This window comes from Chanodichthys erythropterus, unplaced genomic scaffold, assembly GCF_024489055.1.
Source record: "Chanodichthys erythropterus isolate Z2021 unplaced genomic scaffold, ASM2448905v1 ctg002290_np12, whole genome shotgun sequence".
In the NCBI taxonomy this organism is placed as follows: domain Eukaryota; kingdom Metazoa; phylum Chordata; class Actinopteri; order Cypriniformes; family Xenocyprididae; genus Chanodichthys; species Chanodichthys erythropterus.
In genome coordinates, this window is record NW_027125678.1 from 38160 (window position 1) to 54857 (window position 16698).

The 16698-nt window shown below is 44.4% G+C and overlaps 1 protein-coding gene across 1 annotated transcript; it reads right to left on the bottom strand.

Annotated features, from left to right (window-relative positions):
• Nucleotides 1-710: 710 nt before the first annotated feature.
• Nucleotides 711-5792, bottom strand: LOC137016948 (gastrula zinc finger protein XlCGF8.2DB-like). Its single transcript, XM_067380824.1, has 2 exons — nt 5690-5792; nt 711-1238 (listed from the first exon to the last, which is right to left on the bottom strand). The coding sequence occupies exon 2, from the start codon at nt 1028-1030 to the stop codon at nt 713-715; it is 318 nt and encodes a 105-aa protein (XP_067236925.1). The 5' UTR covers nt 1031-1238; nt 5690-5792; the 3' UTR covers nt 711-712.
• Between the last annotated feature and the right edge of the window lie 10906 nt (nt 5793-16698).

A 16698-nucleotide genomic window follows, 5' to 3' on the forward strand; every position in this document is an offset into this window, starting at 1 on the left:
TGTATATATATATATATATATATATATATATATAAATTGTCCATTGTTAAAGGTTCATGAAACCCCCGTTTTCCCCTGGTCGTTCACACCTCAAAGCTCAAAATCTCTGTGAAAATGGGCGTGTAAAGCTCTGGAAAAGTGGGAGAAGGGGGAAGAGGGGAGATGCAACCAATGGAGCACAGACATACAACAAACCCATTATACAGAATAATGAATATTAAAATATGAGCACAGAGAAAATGACAACAAACTCCCAAGCACAAGGGCAAAAGAATATTTAAAAGGGCTAATAATAGGCTACATTGATTATGTTTACGAGCACTGCAGTCTCATGATAAACAACACTTAGTTTAACACAGAAAGAATAAAGACAATTCATTTTGTCAATTTTTATTTGAATTTTCTATCTAAACCAGGCTTCTCTCCAGTGTGAATTCTCATGTGGTCTTTAAGGTGGTTTTCACGTGTGAAACTCTTTCCACACTGTTGGCAGGTGAAGGGCTTCTCTCCAGTGTGAACTGTCATGTGGTTTTCAAGTCTTCCTTTTCTACTGAAACTCTTTCCACACTGTTGGCAGATGTAAAGCTTTTCTCCAGTATGAATTCTCATGTGGACTGTAAGGCTTCTTTTGTGACTGAAACTCTTTCCACACTCTTGACAGATGTAAAGCTTTTCTCCAGTATGAATTCTCATGTGGACTTTAAGGCTTTCTTCACGTGTGAAACTCTATCCACATTGTTGGCAGGTGAAAGGTTTCTCTCCAGTGTGAATTCTCATATGGCCTTATAAGGCTTATTTTATGACTGAAATTCTGTCCACACTGTTGGCAGGTGAAGGGCTTCTCTCCAGTGTGAACTCTCATGTGGTTTTCAAGTTTTCCTTTTCTATTGAAACTCTTTCCACACTGTTGGCAGGTGTAAGGCTTTTCTCCAGTGTGAATTCTCATGTGGCCTTCAAGGCTTTCTTTACGTGTGAAACTCTTTCCACACTGTTGGCAGGTGTAAGGCTTTTCTCCAGTGTGAATTATCATGTTGACTTTAAGGTTTCTTTTAGGTCTGAAACTCTTTCCACACTGTTGGCAAGTGAAAGGCTTCTCTCCAGAACTCTTAGTTCCAGTCTTTTGAGCTCTTTTTTCTGTGTTGCTCTTTCCCCAGTCATGAAATGATGTTTATAATAATGTTCTTCCTCTTCTTGCCTTTCATTAAGTTCATGACTCGCCTCTTTCAGTGCCATTAGGTCTAGGGCAAAAGTAGACATAAAACAATTTAGACATTTAAAAGCTTCAAAACCAACAACATGTTTGTATCCTGTGGATCAGGGATGGGCAGCTTTGGTACTGGAGGACCACTCTTTTGCAGAGTTAAGTTTCATCCCTAATCAAATGCACCTGCCTATAATTTTCAAGCATTCCTGAAGACTTAAGGCTGATTTTTACTTTTGCGTCAAGATGACGAATTCTGTGAAGGATGCAGTATATGGAGTATTCTTAGCCAGAATTAAATGAGACGTCTTTTTTAGGACACACAGGCAGGAAAGAAAACAGGAAGTATATCGTTGCTATGCCAACATGTTCACAGCAGCCTTGTTGCGCTCTCAGACAATGAATGAAAATTAATAATAAATTTGTATGTAATTTGACAAGAAAATGTATTTGTTTTATTTTGGGTTATGCTTGAGCTGGCTAATGTACAACAGATATCTGTTACAGAGACAAAGGAGGAGGATATTAGGCAGAACAAAGTTTAAAACAAAAACAAGCTTGAAACTACTTGCCTTTAAATGGGTGATGAACTGAGAAATCAAATTTTCCTTTTGACACATAAGAGGTCATCATACTAAAAGAATATTCTGTAAGTTTTAGAGTTGAAAACTTCCTTATTAGTCCAATAAAAGCTTTAATTGACACCAGACCCAGAAAAAGACGGGATTTACAAAGTGGGGATCTATGAGGTCAAAGGGCAGCAAGCACCGCCTCTGCAGAAGAAGATCAACGCCTACTTAATCCCTGCCTGTTTAGCCCCGCCCACAGAATCGCGCATGACATGCAATAGAATAGGTAGCCTAAGTATTTAACTGTGTTAAATCTAATGCTTATAGAGTAAAGTGTTATCTGTTGTTCGTTATAGCCTAATTCTTTTGCATTTTAATCTGTTTAAAAATTTCAGTCAGAGTTGTTTTTGTTTTATTAAAAAAAAGAGTTCTTAAACCTGTTAAATTATGACAAAAATGGTTTTGCAACTTATTTTAATATCGCGATAATACCGTGATAAAAGCTTCATCAATTAATCGCAACATGAAAATTTGATACCGTCACATGCCTAGTGTCAGTAACTCAAACCAGTGACTAAACTTCACCTTGCGTTGTTTCTCTTAGTAGGATAAAAATAATCAGTTATTTAACAGTGACTGAATTATATAAAGAAAGCTCAAAGAAAGTCCCCTTTGCAATCGTTGGAGCAGCACGCTGAAACTGTCAATTAAACAGCGTGAGTTTATCAGTGACTGACGTGCAAAACTCCCATTTTATTCAGTGAATCTCTTATATCGCGTTTGCACTGTTAATGAAGATGAAAGCATTTGTTTGTGTAGAGAAATTTAGTTGCAATGATGAGATCACAGCTTTCAATCGCTCAACATGTCTATGATTGACTACAATGTTTATCTCTGCAACCTCTGGAGGATGCAGCCTTCGAAATGAGACAGCTATTGTTTAGCCTTGTATCCGGCCTTGTCTCCGTGTTTTTGACCCTGGACTGTTTCCGTGTTTATGATTGTTTGCTGCCTGTGATTGGATTATTTTTCTCGTTTCTGTTTGCTGGTGTTTGACCCTCTGCCTATATGACTACGCTCATCCTATTAATAAAGTCTGCATGTGGATCTCCAACTCTGTTGTCGCGTCCCATACATTACACATACAAGGAACAAAAGAAAACAACGGGAAAAACACTAATAAAGCAGACAGCGGCAGTTATCGTACAAAACGTAATGTACATAATACACTCGAGTCATCTTATGATTATCGTGTTTATATTGTTTCACATGTACATGTTGAGAAAAAACTATAATATCCACATGCTCGGGTGAGAAAATGAGCTGCACTGACAGACGTTGCAGAAACACAAATATAACAATAATACATAACGCTGTGCTAAGCTAAGTTTCTAACAGCAGCACTTTGTATTTTCTGTTCGTAAATATATCTCCCTCTGTGAAACTTAAAGGAAGCATATGTCTCAAAATCATTTTGCTATTAGATAAGTTATCTTATCGGCTCACTCAGGTTACAGCTGCGCTTACCTGTTGTGAATGCAGTGATGAACAGCTTTCTTTCCTCATTTGACGGGTGTTTAGATTTCATGTGTTTTCTCATTATGGTGGTGATATTATTATAACTCAGTTTCATTAATTCATTTGATTAAAAGTAATTCCATTGTGTAAGATCATTTTCATCTAAGTAATTCCAAACTTCGCGAGGCAGGCAACAACATTTTGCGACAATCAAATAAAATAAACCTATTAAACATGCTCCACAGCACCACCCGGTGCATTTAGTTATAACTGCAAGTCATGAAAACTCTCGGAGTGTTTGGTATGGTAATGGATATGACAATGTAGATATATTTGGTCTTGGTGGAATAGATCTGCTACGCTGCTGCTGCTTTATTGCTGCTGCTGCAGAGCAAGTATGGGACTTGCTACTGCCAATACATACATGACCCGCTGCTGTGAGCAAGTAAGACATGCTGCTGCTGTACAATATAGCGTACATGAATAACCCCCCAACAGAGCAGGTTACATGATATTGGACAATACAAGCCCAAAGATGTCAGAGATCCCCCATCAATGCAGAAGGCAAGATAATGATTCACCCTCACCCCCCAGCAGATCTACCGCCAAAACAAATGTACTGCTGCTGCTTCGAAGAGCCATAGGAACCGTGTGTAAGCTATCTATGTGTGCCTGGCTCATTTTTGCCACAACAAATATTCTGGGCCGTAAGGCTTGGCTCTAGTTGCCTATTAGACTATGTGTGCCTGGGCTATCACGCCGAATGGCTTAGCTCTAGTGGCCTATGTAAATGTGTGTCTGAGCCAAAAGGCTCAAACATACCAATTAGAACACACATTATGTGTGGCTTTAACAAATGGTAAAACATTGCAGGCTAATAGAGATAAGAAACCCTCCTCAATCACCTGAGCAAATAATAGTATAATGATGTAGCATCATTTGATAATGTCATTGTAACCCTATATACTCCTAAAAGTAATCTCATTCAGATGAAAGGAAAATTAATTAGCATGACTTCAACATGCATCAGCTGACCCAGCCCGAAACATGTAGGTACATAAAACATCAGCCCTGAAGAGTTGTTGAAGTTGAGCAATACTATGAAACATTTATATTTACACATCATAATATCAATGAGATTAACAGAACTCAATATTTTTAATTAATATTCTATCTTGTCTGAGTTGCATGCTAATGCATTTCTATTACATCTTTGTCCCATATGCAATGGTTATGGCAGTGGATGCAATTTGACAGTGAATCCCATAACATAATTTCTCAGCGTGCAACTGACTGTCAGCCCTCACAGATTTACAAATTAAAACGTATGGCCGCATTCACTTTTCTCAGTAGCGAACTCAAAGTTCCGCTACGTCAATGGCTGACCACCACACTGCAAAGTGCCTCCTATTTACGCTCCTGTTAATGGATACCTCTGCATTTTAAGCAGAGAGAGAGAGAGATTTCTAACGGACATGCAGCACTGCTTAGATTAACAAAGCTTGTCCATAATTCGGCCACACTGCCTGCCGTTGCAACACACCGCATATAGAAAACACCTGAAGTTATCCAGAGCGCAACAGGAATTATACTATACAGATTATAACACAAAATTACACATTAAGCATCAACTGAGGCGCTCTTGCTTCGTTTGAAAAACACATGGAACTGCCTTGGCACACTCTAAGGTAAGCAGAAATGATAAATATCATTCTACGTGAAATCCATTAATTAAATGACTTACCGACCTTGCAAAATCGCTGTTCGTCCTGTAGTATGAAAAGTAAATGCACAATAAAATCTGAATACAGATGAAAACATTGTTTGCATTTTAATCATGATATATTCACATTGCATGATCACTCATTAGCCGACAAACTCATCTCACTCAATAGCAAACAGGTTACTTTAGCCCTGCATGCAACATCTGCTGCGTTCTTTTATGTTGTTGATATCCACTCCATTGCTATCTGAATTTGTTATTCATACTGCTGCTGCTGTACAAAATACTTGCTGTAGCTTCGTTAGAATGTGATACAAGCAAAACACGCTTCCATTTAAAGTTCAGCAAGCTTGTCTCTGTATCATTATAAAACATGCATATGCACTAGCTGCTAAAATGCTTAGTAAATCTCTCTAAGCATTAAACAGACTGTTGATATGACAGACTACGCAAATGCAGTGGTAGTATAAGAACCCATGTACTTATCTTAAGGCTGGTTCACACTGTGTGATTTTGGCCACGATTTGGTCGTCTGAGACAAATTTTGCAAATACTAAAAGATTCCTATAATCCTAGCCTAAAATCTGTAGTCTTTGATCGCTAGTTTGACAAGTTCACCGTCAGCCGGTTAAAGGATAAGTTCACTTTTAAATAAACTTTTGCAAATAATTTACTCACCCCCATGTCATCCAAGATGTCCATGTCTTTCTTTCTTCAGTCGAAAAGAAATTAAGGTTTTTGATGTAAACATTCCAGGATTTTTCTCCTTATCATTCATTTCAATGGGCGCCCAACGGTTGAAGGTCCAAATGGCAGCTTCATTGCAGCTTCAAAGGGCTTTAAACGACACCAGACGATGAAAAAGGATCTTATCTAGCGAAACGATTGGTCATTTTTTTTTTTTAATTAAAAAGTTTAAGTTTTATAAGCACAAATGCTAGCCTTGCTCTTTTCTCCGATGCGCGTAAAATCTGTCATCTTTGATTGCTAGTTTGACATGTTCACCTTCAGCCGGTTAATGACCGTTGCGATCAAATTTTACCTCAGACGAAGTTCTGGCAGTGTCAGAAGATTTTGCGCACAATCCTCCAGTGTGACTTCTCCTACGACAATCGCCAAATTGCCTTCGTTTTTCAAGACAAACGTCATCAAAATTAATGATAGAGATGTCGTTGTTAGCCACCATTTCTGTCCCGTGTGTAACGCAGCTCACTGTCATGTTTGATGATGTAAAACTCCGGACAAGTTTTCATGAGGCTGTCGTGCAGTCTGACATTAATGACAGATGAGATCCAACAGTGTGACATGAGGATCATGTTCGTACAGTCTGACAAGTAACCATCGTAAAGGACTATTATAAATCGCACAGTGTGAACCCGGCTTTAGATGAATTCTGAAGCATGCTGCGCTACTAAGCAATACTTACTCATGTATTTAAATATTAAGCACACAAGCTCATTGGCTACTAATACAGCAGGAACCAATCATCTGTGACCTATAGATAATGATGCGATAATTAGCAGGTTGTGTTAAAGGACCTATTAGTCTGTGCCATCTAGAGTTTCATGCCAGAACTTTGTATTTTTATTTCTTAGGATTTATCATGGATTCACTGCATTACGGCCAGCAGATCAACATAGTAAAATTCGTATAGTCTTTTTATTTTTTCGAATATAAATTACAGATCGGATATTCAAATATTGGACTATTTGTGCACACCCCTAGCATACTGCGCAGCGTCTCGGGTGAAGGTGCGACACAGAAATATAAATCAGCCTTTACCGTTACATTTTAGGGTTGGGTTAATTTTTTACATGTGTGTTTGATCAGGGATGGACTCTGCAGAATAGTGTCCCTTCAGGACCAGAGTTGCCCGTCTATAGATCTTATACACCAGTGGTTTTCAAACCTTGTCCAAAGGGACTCACCACTGCACATTTTGTATGTCTGCTGTATTTTTCACATCTGGTTAAGATCATCAGTTTGTTAGAGGAGAGCTGACATTGATGGAGGAATTTACAAACTACAATTTCTGTTCCCATTCAGTCGGTCACGTTCGACGTACGTCGGACAGACCGACGAATAGAATCTCGCTAGAGAGGCCAATCTACTTCGAGTGTAACTAAACGAGCCAATGCACATTGGCATGCAATCATATGCATCAGCTGCTTGCCTCGCAGCGCGGGTATATAATGAGCAGCAGGTGCGTTGCATCTTCAGCTTTTCGCTTCGGAGCCAAACCTTCTCAACACTGAAGAAGATAGCTACTGAAACCACGAGTGTGAACGAGTCTGCTCTTCGAGACGTCTCTTGGTTGCGGTGCAGGCGGACAGCGCAGCAGCGGGGCCGATTTCTCCTTTGTTTTTCTTTGCCTTTTTTATTTGAGCAAAAGCTGTAATCAGCGTGAAGGCCGTTCTCACGGCTGGTGAAACGGTGCGCCTAGAGCGCTAAAAAGCTGTTATTACAGCTGGTAAGAGAGCGCCTTCAAGGAGAGTGCACACGACAGGCTGCACATTTCCCTGTCTGTGCTGCAGCGGCTTTTCCCCTGCGTGCTTCAGCACCTAAAAGAGTCAGTCCTTGAAAGAGCTTACACGAGTAGTTCGCGACTTTTTAAAGATGTCGTTCTACTTGTGTGTTTCTGGATGCGGTCGTTACCTGGCGCCTCGGGATGGTCACCAGCGCTGTATAGCGTGCTTGGGCTTGAGGCACGCTGAGGCGGCGTCTGTGGACGAGTCATGTACCCATTGTGGGAAGATGACCGTCGCGGAGCTGCGGTCGAGACTCCACTTTCTGCAAAGGGGTGGAGTCCCGGTCCCGACGCCTCGTTCCAATCCTCCTCAGAGGGTTGCTTCGGGCGGCGGGGCTGGTGACTTGAGGATCACGGTGAGCGCGTTTCCTTCGGGGAACCAAGCCCCTAGGAACCCTCACCCCTCTTGCGCTCCGCAGCCAGTAGAGCTGCCGGGGGAACGCGGTGGACCACCCCAGAGGTGTGTACCATCCGTATCCTTCGGAGCTCCCCAAGACGACCGGATGTCGATCGCTGCATCGGAGGGTGAGCCTGACGCTTCTGGGGATGACGATTCGGCGCAGCTGCCTCCCTCGGGAGTGACGACTGTGCCCGATTCAGACCCGGAAATGATGGCTATGCTTTCCCGGGCCGCCAACAGGGTCGGGCTCGTGTGGAACCCTCCACCGTGTCCCGAGCCCTCGAGGTTGGATGATTGGTATCTCGGGGTGGCAAGGGCTGGTTCTCAGCCCCCCACCCCAGTGCCTTTCTTCCCGGAGGTGCATGAAGAGCTCACTGGCACGTGGACGGCACCTTTTACTGCCCGAAGCCGTGTCGGTGGGTCCTCCTCCCTCACCACCCTTGATGGTGGAGCGGCTAAGGGTTATACGCGCATACCCCCTGTGGAACGGGCCGTTGCTATGCAACTGTGCCCTAACTCCACCTGGCGGGGGGAGCCGTCTCTCCCTTCCCGGGCCTGTAAGTACTCGTCGGATCTTACCGGCAAGGCTTATCAGGCCTGTGGGGAAGCCGCTTCCGCCTTACACGCTATGGCGTTGTTGCAGGTCCATCAGGCCAAGGCACTGAAGGACCTGCACGAGGGTGGTCACGATCCGCAAGTTCTACAAGAACTTCGTGCCGCGACGGACCTCGCGCTCCGAGCGACGAAGGTTACGGCGCGGTCAGTGGGTCGTGCGATGTCCACCATGGTGGTCCAGGAACGCCATCTCTGGCTGTGTCTTGCGGTCATGAGGGATACCGACAAAGTCAGGTTTCTTAATTCCCCCGTGTCCCAGACCGGCCTCTTCGGCGACGCGGTCGAGAACTTTGCCCAACAGTTCTCGGCTGTACAAAAGCAGTCAGAGGCGATTAGTCACATCCTGCCGAGGCGGTCAGCTGCTGCACCTCCACCGCCGGCGGCACCTCAGACTGCCTGCGCCGAGGGCGCCCCCCTGCAGCCGCCCCCGCTCCGACGCCCCAGCAGCAGCAGCCTCCATCCAAGCGGCATCGTGGAGCGTCCAGCCACCCCCTAAGAAGAAGGGTGGCAAGGCCAAGTCCAAGCAGCCCTAGGACGGGCGACCCGGAGATGGACGGGACTGCTCTTCAGGAGGTGGTGACCGCACCGCTCCTTCCCCCGGAGGAGGGCCGGGTGGAGAATCTTTTGTTTCCCCTTTTTGTTCCGCTGCTGGCTCAACGGTCAGCGGTACCCAAATTTTCAATAAAAGAGCAGTTTCCTCTATCTCCGGGTCCGAAGAGGGCTCGGAGAGCAGTGGGAGGGCTAGAACCTCACCACTCTCATCCACCTCTTCTGTCGCCAGCGGACAGCAGCGAGCAGCAGGTAGGCAAAACCTCAACTGCTCCCTCTGTCCACCCGTGGAAGCAGGTAAGTGTTGCACAGCACACTGTGACCCCGCTTCGGGCCGCCTCACACAGAGAGCCTCCCGGGCCGCGTCCCTGCGTTCCACCTCGCTGCCCCGCGGCGGGTACGCCGGTGGTCCCCTTGGTGCCGCTTGCGCGGTCTCTGGGAGCCTGGCTAGCGCTCCCCAGTCCGTCTCGCTGGCTCCTTCGGACCATCAGGCTCGGCTATGCGATTCAGTTCGCCCGGCGCCCCCCCAAGTTCAGGGGCATCCTCTTCACTACAGTGAAAGATGCCGATGCCCCTGTTCTGCGTGCGGAGATCGCAGTCCTACTGGCGAAGGACGCGATAGAGCCGGTCCCTCCAGCCGATTTGAGGTCGGGGTTCTACAGCCCCTACTTCATTGTACCCAAGAAAAGCGGCGGGTTACGACCGATCTTGGACCTGCGAGTTTTGAATCGGAGCCTTCACAAGCTACCGTTCAAAATGCTCACGCAGAAACGCATTTTCGAGTGCATCCGTCCCCGAGATTGGTTTGCAGCGATCGACCTGAAGGACGCGTACTTCCATGTTTCGATTCTTCCGCGACACAGGCCATTCCTGAGATTCGCGTTCGAAGGTCGAGCATATCAGTACAGAGTCCTACCCTTCGGGCTGGCCCTGTCTCCCCGCGTCTTCACGAAAGTCGTGGAGGGAGCCCTTGTTCCCATGAGAGAACAGGGTGTTCGCATTCTCAACTATCTAGACGACTGGCTTATCCTAGCACAGTCTCGGGATCAGTTGTGCGAACACAGGGATTTGGTGCTCAGTCACCTCAGCCAGTTGGGGCTTCGGGTCAACTGGGAAAAGAGCAAACTCGCCCCAGTGCAGAGGATCTCTTTTCTCGGTATGGAGTTGGATTCGGTCGAACAGATAGCACGCCTCACAGAGGAACGTGCTCGGTCGGTGTTGAACTGCCTGAATACGTTCAATGGCAGGACAGCGGTCCCACTGAAGTTCTTTCAGAGGCTCCTGGGGCATATGGCGGCTGCAGCGGCTGTAACACCGCTCGGTCTGCTTCATATGAGACCGCTTCAGCACTGGCTTCACGGCCGAGTCCCGAGATGGGTGTGGCAACGCGGCACGTTCCGGGTGCCAATCACTCAGGAGTGCCGCCGAACCTTCAGTCCGTGGTCGGACCCTTTGTTTCTTCGGGCAGGAGTGCCCCTAGAACAAGTGTCCCGGCATGCTGTGGTTTTCACAGATGCTTCTACCACCGGCTGGGGTGCCACGTACAACGGGCATGCAGTCTCAGGGGTTTGGACGGGACCCCATCTGCATTGGCACATCAATTGCCTCGAGTTGCTGGCAGTACGCCTTGCTCTGAGCCGCCTCAAAGGCCTGCTTCAGGGCAAGCATGTACTGGTCCGTACGGACAACACTGCGACCGTTGCGTACATCAACCGTCAAGGTGGTCTACGCTCCCGTCGCATGTCGCAACTCGCCCGCCATCTCCTCCTGTGGAGTCGGAAGCATCTGAGGTCGCTTCGCGCCATTCATGTCCCCCGTGTGGCCGACGAGCTATCACGAGCTGCGCTGCCCGGAGAGTGGCGACTCCACCCCCAGGTGGTTCAGCTGATCTGGAGAGAGTTCGGAGAGACTCAGGTAGACCTGTTTGCCTCACCAGAAACCTCCCACTGCCAGTTGTTTTACTCTCTGACCGAGGGAACACTCGGGACAGATGCACTGGCTCACAGCTGGCCCCGGGGCCTGCGCAAATATGCGTTCCCCCAGTGAGCCTACTTGCACAGACCCTGTGCAAAGTCAGGGAGGACGAGGAGCAGGTCTTGTTAGTTGCGCCTTACTGGCCCAACCGGACCTGGTTCCCAGAACTCTCACTCCTCGCGACAGCCCCTCCCTGGCCCATCCCTCTGAGGAAGGACCTCCTCTCTCAGAGATGGGGCACTCTTTGGCACCCGCGTCCAGACCTCTGGAAACTCCATGTCTGGTCCCTGGACGGGACGCGGAGGTTCTAGGTGACTTACCCTCTGAGGTACTTAACACCATCACTTCGGCACGTGCACTGTCTACGAGACGTGCTTACGCCTCGAAGTGGAACCTGTTCGTCGAGAGGTGTTCTTCTCGTCGAGAAGACCCCCGAAGATGCTCGATCGGAGTCGTGCTTTCCTTCTTGCAGCAAGGGTTGGAGCGTAGGCTGTCCCCCTCCACCCTCAAAGTCCATACTGCTGCCATATCCGCTTACCACGACCACATAGATGGCAAATCTGTTGGTCAGCACGACCTGGTCATCAGGTTCCTTAGGGGGGCGAGACGGTTAAATCCTCCTCGTCCCCCTCCATACCCTCTTGGGACCTTACTCTGGTGCTCAGAGCACTCCAGATTGCTCCCTTTGAGCCTTTGCTGTCAGTAGACTTAAAGATTCTCTCTATGAAGACTTTGCTGCTGGTGGCATTGGCCTCCATCAAGAGGGTAGGGGACCTGCAGTCATTTTCGGTCGACGAATCGTGCCTAGAGTTCGGGCCGGGTGACAGCCACGTGGTACTGAGACCCCGGCCTGGCTACGTGCCCAAGGTTCCTACCACTCCCTTCAGGGACCAGGTAGTGAGCCTGCAAGCGCTGCCCTCGGAGGAGGCAGACCCAGCCCTGGCTTTGCTCTGTCCAGTTCGCGCCTTGCGACTGTACTTAGACAGAACTCGAAGCTTCAGGACCTCAGACCAGCTCTTTGTCTGTTACGGAGGCCAGCAGAAGGGAAAGGCTGTCTCCAAGCAGAGGATGGCCCACTGGATAGTGGATGCCATCGCCCTGGCTTACCAAGCTCAGGGCGTGCCCTGCCCGCTCAGGTTGCATGCCCACTCCACGAGAGGTGTGGCATCCTCCTGGGCGCTGGCTCGTGGCGCCTCGCTAACAGACATTTGTAGAGCTGCGGGCTGGGCGACACCTAACACGTTCGCTAGATACTATAGCCTTCGTGTCGAGCCGGTCTCCTCCCGTGTTCTCGCCTCAGGTCAGAGGCACGGAGAGGCCCCGGCTTAGTGTCGGCTTGCTGCGCTACATGCGCATTCTATTCTCCAGAGAGTCCCTACGGGCAGACCCTGTTGAGTCCTCCGGTTACCCTTCGGCAGCTGACGTGGCGGAGCGTCTGGCGCCAGGCCTATACTCCGTTGTATCCTTGAGAACCGGATTTAGGCTGGGTTCCATATGTGTGACCCTACGGGGATCCCATATGGCTTTTTCCACGGCTGCTCCTAAACGAAGCCTGTGTCTTTCCCTCTGGGAGAACCCATCTCTCATCGAGTGGAGTCACCCCAGTTCTTCCATATGTTGTACAACCTACAAGGTTAGTCCATATGTACTTATCCATATAACTCCTTCGGGGAAGGATATGGCTTCCGCAGCGTTCCTTATCGCATGTAAGGCTACGCTTTCCCAGCGTTATCCAATTGTCGCACGGAGTGGGTTTTGGGAACAACAGTGATCGACCCTCTCTGCGTGAGCCTGGTCCCACCGTCCTTAGGCAAAGGGGTTCAGGTGGCTCACGTCAGAGCGCTGGAAGAGGGCAGCTCCTGTGGCGCTTTGGTAGGGATTCCTATTCGTCGGTCTGTCCGACGTACGTCGAACGTGACCGACTGAATGGGAACGTCTCGGTTACATAGGTAACCCTCGTTCCCTGAAGGAGGGAACGGAGACGTACGTCCCGTCGCCACAGGCGTTGTCCTGCTGATGCTGCCGCCTGCTCGGTTCGGCTCCTCAGCGAAAACCTGAAGATGCAACGCACCTGCTGCTCATTATATACCCGCGCTGCGAGGCAAGCAGCTGATGCATATGATTGCATGCCAATGTGCATTGGCTCGTTTAGTTACACTCGAAGTAGATTGGCCTCTCTAGCGAGATTCCTATTCGTCGGTCTGTCCGACGTACGTCTCCGTTCCCTCCTTCAGGGAACGAGGGTTACCTATGTAACCGAGACGTTCATCACCAGACCTGATATAAACCTAAACATACTCAAATTATTTAAATTAATTGAAAAGTGTTTTACTATTCAATAAGTGATAGAAGATATTTGTTGTTGTAATGTCATACATAGCACACACAATAGTATTAGCCATTCTGTACTCCGGCACGGTTAGCGATCCAGATACAGAGCCATCACACTAGTGATATTAGACGGAAAGAATGAGTGCTTATGAGATGTGTTTTCTCAGCACAAAACTGGTTATACTGTAACTATGGTTAACTTCACAGACTTCAGTGAATGAATACCAGTACAAACATGTGCATCAAACAGACGGAGCACAGTTGAATAGAAATGAAACACTAGACATCCTGTTCCTGGAGATCTAAGTACATTCAGAGTTCAGACCCAACCCTGATCAATCACACCTGAAGCAGTGAACTAAGATCTTCAGGGGCAGGTGTGTTCGATCAGGGTTGTATCTGAACTCTGCATGTATGTAGATCTCCAGGAACAGGATTGGGCATTCCTGCTCTAGGTTCATCAGCTCATTATTAGAGACTCATGATCGGTAATTAATTTCTCAAAACAAAATCTACAAGTGTCCTGTTGAGGTACTCCGCTCAAGTTCAGATTTTTAGGCCCTTCCCTTGCTAACTTCCCTCCATCTTAAGGACTCAGAAGTACATCATTGTTTACACTGAACCAACACTGGCAGAATCTGTCTAGCTACTTTAAACGTACCTCTCTGAGCTCTTGATCCCAGGTCATTAAATGTGCATTAAAAAAAATACTTAAATACAAGCAAGTACATTTGTAGTACATTATTTTGGTGCTAAATAAAAGTGTCAAAGTTGTACACTATACATACACTATTTCAAAGTATATTTGTACTTCAGTAGTACTTCACTGCACTTGGAAAAGTATACTAAATACCAGTACTACTTAAATTGATTTTTAGTGCATTGAAATAAAGTATACTACCTCAAAAATATACATGAGAGTTTTATTAGTGTATTTGTTAAAAGTGTGCTTTGAATGCTTTAAACATTAGTTCAATCTTAGTAGACTTTTATGTAGTAATCCTAAGTTTAAATGAAGTTCATTTTATTACAAATATATTATTAATGTATTAGACATAAGTACATTTTCCCAGCTGTGGTAAATAAGTACACTTAATATAATTGCACTAATTAGCACTAACACTTAAATAGTTTATTAGTGCATTGAAATAAAGTATACTACCACAAAAATATACAGAGGAGTTTTATTAGTGTAATTCTAAGAAGTATTCTTTCAATGCTTTAAAATTAGTTATATCTTAGTAGACTTTTATTTAGTAAACCTAAGTTTAAATGAAATTCATTTCATTACAAATATATTTCTAATGTTCTGGTTAAGAGTACATTTTCCCAACTGTGGTACTTAAGTACACTCAATATAAATGCACTAATTCTCACTAACATTTAAATAGTTTATTAGTGCATTGAAATAAAGTATACTACTGCAAAAATATACAGAAAAGTTGTATTAGTATGCTTTCAATGCTTTAAAATTAGTTCAATTTTAGTAGACTTTTACAAAGTAATTCTAAGTTTAAATGACAATCACAAATATATTACTAATGTTCTAGTCATAAGTACATTTTCCCACCTGTGGTACTTAAGTACACTTAATATAAATGCACTAGAACACTTCAAATGATTTTAAGTGTAGTCAGATAAAGTATAACAAATAGTGTTTTATAAGTGCAATACTTAAAAGTGTGCTATGAATGCTTTATATAAAATTCTACTGGATTTTATATATACTGTCACTAAGTTCAATTTTAATGGATTTTCATGAAAAATACAGTACAAAATGAATTAATTACAAGTAAACAGGTGAAAAAGACGTAGGCCTATTATTAAATGTATTAAAAAATATACTTGAAATGCAAGTTGTTAATAATACATTTTTATTCCCAATATGCTTATTAAAAGTGCATTAAAAATATTTTGAATTGCATTTTAATATATTTCTAAACAGTATACTAGAAGTATTTTGTTAATAGATATATGCTAGTTACAGTTTTATCATATTCTGAAAACAAGCATATTTTTAATACATTTCTAAACAGTTTACTAGAAGTACATTGGTAATAAATATATGCTTTGATACGTTTTTTAAAAAATTGCTGAACACAAGTATACTTTTAGTGAAATTAGTGTATTTACAGAAAGCCTAGTTATGTTACTCTTATTTAAAGTATTTTTATATGTACTTTAAGAAAATAGCAAAAGGATTCAGCTTTAAGTGGGTTTAAATGTACTTAATAACCATGTGTAGGCCTACTGCAATATATCCTATTTTAAATATTTATATATTTAGAATTTTAAAATTTTCAAAATAAAGATATTTTGAAAAACATTAACATTTACAGTGTACCAACTTAATGTATTATAAACATTTGTCAACTATTATTGAGCACTGCCATAAGCATATTTATCTTTGCCATAAGCATATTTTAAACGGTTATACTACTTTAAAGGCTGTTGTCCGTTACATGTTAATTGTAATAGTATACTACTGGAATTTCCACAAGGATTTCAACATCATATTATTTGAAATGCACCATAAATCCATTTTCCAATGATACTTAAAAGTTTGCTATATATTTACTTGTGTTTAAATTTAATCAACATGTGTAACACACGTGAGGAAACCTGATTGGTTTCAAGGTCGCTGAACAGCTCTGATTGGTTCTTATGATAATGAGCTGCAGGCTCTCACCTGAGAGAAGCTGTTTAACAGATATGCTGTGCATACGAAGCCTATGTGCCTTGAATGTTAATAGTAGACTAATTTAAACTGCTAAATGATATATATATATTAGAGCGATCGTGTCACTTTAGAACACTTGGAAGAGACCATGCGATTCATATGCATTACTGTTTTTTCGATGCCTTTTTGAAACGTTTTGATGAATCATCTTTCATCGGAGGGATATAAATCTCTGAGATTTCACTAAAATATCTCAGTTTTTCTTTCGTGTGGCTTTTGGAACCCCGTTATTTTGTGACTCCAGGTAAGATTTGTATTTGATTAACTTTACTTTTCTATGCTAGTCGTATTTTTGATACAAAGTGTAACAGTGCGTCTTTTTCAATGCAGCTACATTCAGTTTGACCAATCAGACGCGATCAGATGAAGACGCTGCACGCAGAAGTTACAGGTAAGTTTTAAGTTGCTGTTTGCGTAAAGAAAATGTATGCTGTTTGCATAAATTAAAAAATAAACTGAAATCTGAATGCAGAGACAAGCGAAGAGTGTTTTAATGTCGTATCACCTCTGTTATAAAGATTTTTTTTTTTGTAACTCAGTTTTCTTTATTG